This window comes from Pavona decussata, unplaced genomic scaffold, assembly GCF_977016875.1.
Source record: "Pavona decussata unplaced genomic scaffold, jaPavDecu1.1 SCAFFOLD_52, whole genome shotgun sequence".
In the NCBI taxonomy this organism is placed as follows: Eukaryota; Metazoa; Cnidaria; class Anthozoa; order Scleractinia; family Agariciidae; genus Pavona; species Pavona decussata.
The window spans coordinates 182,842-187,582 of record NW_028145474.1 but is presented as its reverse complement, the minus strand read 5'-3'; the positions used below and the strand labels follow the sequence as shown (position 1 = coordinate 187,582).

The 4,741-nt window shown below is 38.9% G+C and overlaps 1 protein-coding gene across 1 annotated transcript; it reads right to left on the bottom strand.

Annotated features, from left to right (window-relative positions):
* Nucleotides 1-2,923: 2,923 nt before the first annotated feature.
* On the bottom strand, nucleotides 2,924-4,540 carry LOC146480741 (tetratricopeptide repeat protein 28-like). Its single transcript, XM_085109067.1, has one exon. It carries the CDS (start codon nucleotides 4,538-4,540, stop codon nucleotides 2,924-2,926), a length of 1,617 nt encoding a protein of 538 aa, XP_084965193.1.
* Nucleotides 4,541-4,741: the final 201 nt, after the last annotated feature.

Here is a 4,741-nt window from a genome sequence, read left to right as displayed (position 1 = left end):
TTGGTATACATCCTAGTACTCTCACACTTGGTATACACCCTAGTACTCTCACACTTGGTATACACCCTAGTACTCTCACACTTGGTATACACCCTGGTACCCTCACACTTGGTATACACCCTAGTACTCTCACACTTGGTATACACCCTGGTACTCTCACACTTTACTAGGGTGTATACCAAGTGTGAGAATACTAGATTGTTTAGCGATACGGCTTGTTTCGCGCCAAAAATGATCGACATCCGATTTAAATTTAAGTTTGTTTTCAGCGAGGGTCTGTGGCTCAATAAATAAACTTCTCCGGGAATGAGCTGCTCGGAAAAGAGCGCAAATTATCCTAGCCTTCTCGGCATGTTGTGTACCCTCCCACGCAGTCGTTTTTTTGGAGCGAAGGCAGACTACATATTGTGAGCGGGGAAGATTCTTCTTGTTTCAAACGACTTTTAGCGAGGTTTTCGAAGTGCTTCCCTTATTTCCAATAGAGTATTAAAGTGAAGGCGCCACTAAAAATATATTTCACGTTATATGATGTGCTGAGATATTCAAAATAGAGCATTTTGAAAAAGGCCTACTTGCCAAAAATAAACATCTTATTGCATTTTTTTTTGGTGGGAGACGGGTAAGAGGGGGTGGGGGGGGGGGGGGGGGTGAGATAGCACTGTTATCCTTTGATGACTCCATAAAAATCCTTCTGACTCAAATTAGAAGGGCTTGTATGAGTCACTGGAGCCGATAACAGTACTTATATCGCACCCCCAAATTACAATAAGCTGCTGATTTATTGACAAGTCGACATTTTTCATCATGCTCTTTCCAAACATCTTATTCAATCCCATAATTTCAAAAACTCAACAGTTTGTGACGTGAAACGTTTGTACTCTATAACTTAGAACGATAATGCTGCATGTGGACCTAAGGGAAACAGCATTATTAAAAACGTTAACGGGATATCTCTGTTTCCAGATGACAGTTTATTTAGCAACTTGACATATGCTTTTGTGCTCCCTGTTTCTTACAGAAGAGAGAGACAACCTTCCTTTTTAAAAAGTTCAGTTAAAATAAAACCATGCACTGCAAAGTCTACACTAGTTTTTCTTCTTAATAAAATACAGATTGATTTATTCGAAATTTACAAAAAAATCTTAGTAAATAATAGCCCTTTTCACGGTTAACTCTGCTCATTTGCAGTACAGTGAAATCTAGCATGTATGTGGGGCAATTTGGGGCTATTTTGTAGTTTTAGCCCGAAATTGCCTCGCATCCACGTTGGATAACATTGTAATGCAAATGAGAAAAATCAACCGTGAAAAGGGCTATTACAGATCCTACAAATCTAATATTATCGAACTAAATATGTCGTCAGAGAAAACTCTAGTTTGAAGACGACTGCGCCAACGTCGGAATTCCAAAGGAAGAATTCGAACAAAAATCAAAGATCAAAACAAACTTGAAAAATATCTGCAGAATACTTTTACGCTTACTGTATTTGATAGTGGTAGGCGATTTACTTTCGTTTTACTGAAAAAGGAGGCTAAAAATAACCCATCGACTACACTGAAAATCTACACTTAATTTGTCCTCTTTGTAAAACGAAAACTCGATTTTTACAAACTCAATCGTAATCGAAATTTAAGGTAAAAATACAAATCAACTGACGACGAATTGTCCAAATACATAGCATCTAATTTTGCTTTCGCATGATAAACGATTAACAAACACATTCACTTGTGTAAGTTCGAAAACGTACTGTCTCTACCTTATTTATACATTGTAAGATTATAAAAACAATAATTTCCACTGTACAAATTTTGAGAACTCAAAATGCTAGAGTTACCAAATTAAAACTGCAATCTTGTCCCCTTAACGGCCTGCATTCCGGGAGAATTTCTCCACGGTGTATCAATCTTTTAGTGTATAATTTGCATCAACCCATCACGAGATAGTAAAGTAGTCTGTCCTTAAATCTAAAGGGACGATTATGTATTTAATGCTGGCCAAACTAAAGTTGCTTGTTGCTTACTTTTGATGCAGATCACTTTCCAAAAAGAAAACGGAAAACACGTAAACTTTACTGATTCTAAGTAATAGGAGTCTGATAAGTTTATGCCTACAGTCTAAGTGATTGACTGTTTAAAGTCCACTGTGGTTAACTGTTAAATGTTCTGACATCTAATTCCAAGTTCCAATTTGCTAGGCATTTCTCGGACAAAGTTATACCCTGCAACTGTAAAACAAAATTTGAATTTTAGATTAACAGTCAGTTTTATAATCCCCCCTTTTTTTAAAGGTAATTATATTCTACACCCTTGTGCATGACTAACAAAAGTGGACGGCGTAAAGATTAAAGGGATCAGCTTGGTTTTTTTTACCGAACTGTTGGTCTGATAACAACAGCACAAACGTATTGAACTGGTCAATTTTGGTTTTTTAACAAATCAATACTGATTGTTGTCAGTATAAATCAAAACATAGAACACAGCTAACAGCCCATGTAGGCTAAGAGATGAGTAAGACTAAAGAGGGACGTAAGAAACTGGACTGGAGAGCCTGTAGGTCTCCCACATGAATTATTCAGCAAAAATATTTTTTGGATCCATTCTGGTAAATGTCTATAAGGAAAATACACTGATCATGTTATTTTGTTATTTATCCCGTTGTTGAAATAAACCGAATCAGTACATAGTTTTTTTTTATTCTGCTTTCAAAAGTACAAATAAATGAAACATTGCGCTATTTTTTTCAATTGTCGTTTATCCTATTATATAAGATGTTCATAAATCGGAATAAGAATAGTCCAATAACACAGCACCTTTAAAGTCTCCTGTCACAGAACCATAAGCGTTTCCAACAGAACGGGAAATTTTTGTCCTTGTATAATTCATTCAGAACCCTTAATAATATAATTCAATGGTGAAACCAACCTTTACTTTTCAAAATCAAACGTCACGTTATCTCCAATCAGCATGAAAGGAGCCCAGTCTCTCACATCAGGATATCCGTTATTTCTCATCCACTTCATGGCCTGGTGAAGAGATTCACTGGCACTTTCCCCACGAAAAAGATGCTCATAGAAGCGACTCATTAATTTCTTTGTTGCTTCGTCTGGTATGGCCCACAAGGCCACCAATACTGAGCGTGCACCAGATCCTAAGAAAGCTCGAGCGATTCCAACAACTCCCTCAGCTTTAACATGTCCTTGTGCGCTGTGACAACAGCTGAGTACTACAAGTTTTGCTCGCAGTTTAACTTGTGAAATATCAGCCATTGTCAACAGATAGTCTTTCTCGGTTGGAATCTCGTTAATGGGGTATTGAGGAGCAAGAGCAATTTCTCCTCTTTCGGCATCACCATGAGCAGCAAAATGAATCAGACTTACAGAGGGTATGCTCTGAAGAACAACTTCCTTAGTTGCTTGCCTCCCTAACAAAGGCACAGCTCCGATCAGTTCTCCTATCATCTCCGCTTCCTCTTTTGCAGAGGGCAAACGGCAAAGGACCCCAAGCCTTCCCTTGTAGGACACGTCCCTAACGTCTGGTTCGCCCACTATCAGTGCTTTGTTCTGACTGTGATAATCTGCTGGACTGTCATGAATGAGACCCAAAGTTGTCAAAGAAGGAACAATTCGGATTCTGTAATCCTCTGATAAATAATTTCCATTTTCATCTGTTAAAGCTGCAAATGGGACTTTGTACAAGGCGCGATCAGGAACAATGATGAGTTCAGGTCGGTCAAGAAAGTCAGCCACAGGAGCGATGATCATTCTGTAACGCTCGGCTCGTGTGGGAAGTGGTTGTAGGTTTTCCTCTTCTTCTTCCTCCACTGGACGGTAAGCTGCCAATCTTCCTTCTTCGGCTGGTTCACGTGTGGAATCACTAGCTTTCGAAAACGCCAGTGATCGATCTTCACATTGCTCTTCAGGGAGAACACTAAATTCTCTAAAGCTTTCCTCACAAAAAACTTGATGAACAGTTCTTTCCAATCCCTTGGTGACAAAGCATTCGTTGACGTCCATTTTACGAAAATGTACTGGTTTGTTGCGTTCAAGGACCCACAAGAACATATATTGGTCAAAATATGAAATGTATAAACAATTACAGTTGCAATCTTTGTTCACGATTCTTTCAATATCAGCCCATGACGGCGGATTGACTGATGTTTGCTGTTGAACAGAATGCAGAGCTGAGATTAAGTCTGCCAGAGCTCTGGCTCGTCCAAGCTCCAGTATAGAAAGAGCTGCTTTCGCATTTCCATTATGGCAAAGCATTGCACTGAGTAACTGATAGGATGAACGGTGCAGGTCTAAAAAGGATATATTAAATTGGTCATTGCGTCCCACAAAGCTTCGCATTTTCTCGTACTTGTCAATACTTGCAAGGAGATTCGAAACGATTTCATGTTTTGAACATTCATCTCCTGCTGAAATAAAGTCGTGTGTAAGATGAAGGTGACACATAGCCTCTGTACTTATGTCACTGATCTCTCTGCTAATGACAAGTGCTTTCTTGTGATAATCTTTAGCCTTAGAATGTTTACCAAGCATACTACTCAAGGATCCCAGGTTTCCATAACACTTGGCTTCTCCTTCTTTGTCGCCAATTTCTATACTTATGGTGCTTTCCTTAGATATTCTTCAGCTTTTCCATTTTCACCGAGAGATTGATACACAGCTCCCAGTTGTCCATAAGACACGGCTTCTCCTTTTCTATGGCCAATTTCTTTTCTTATAGCAAGTGCTTTCCTT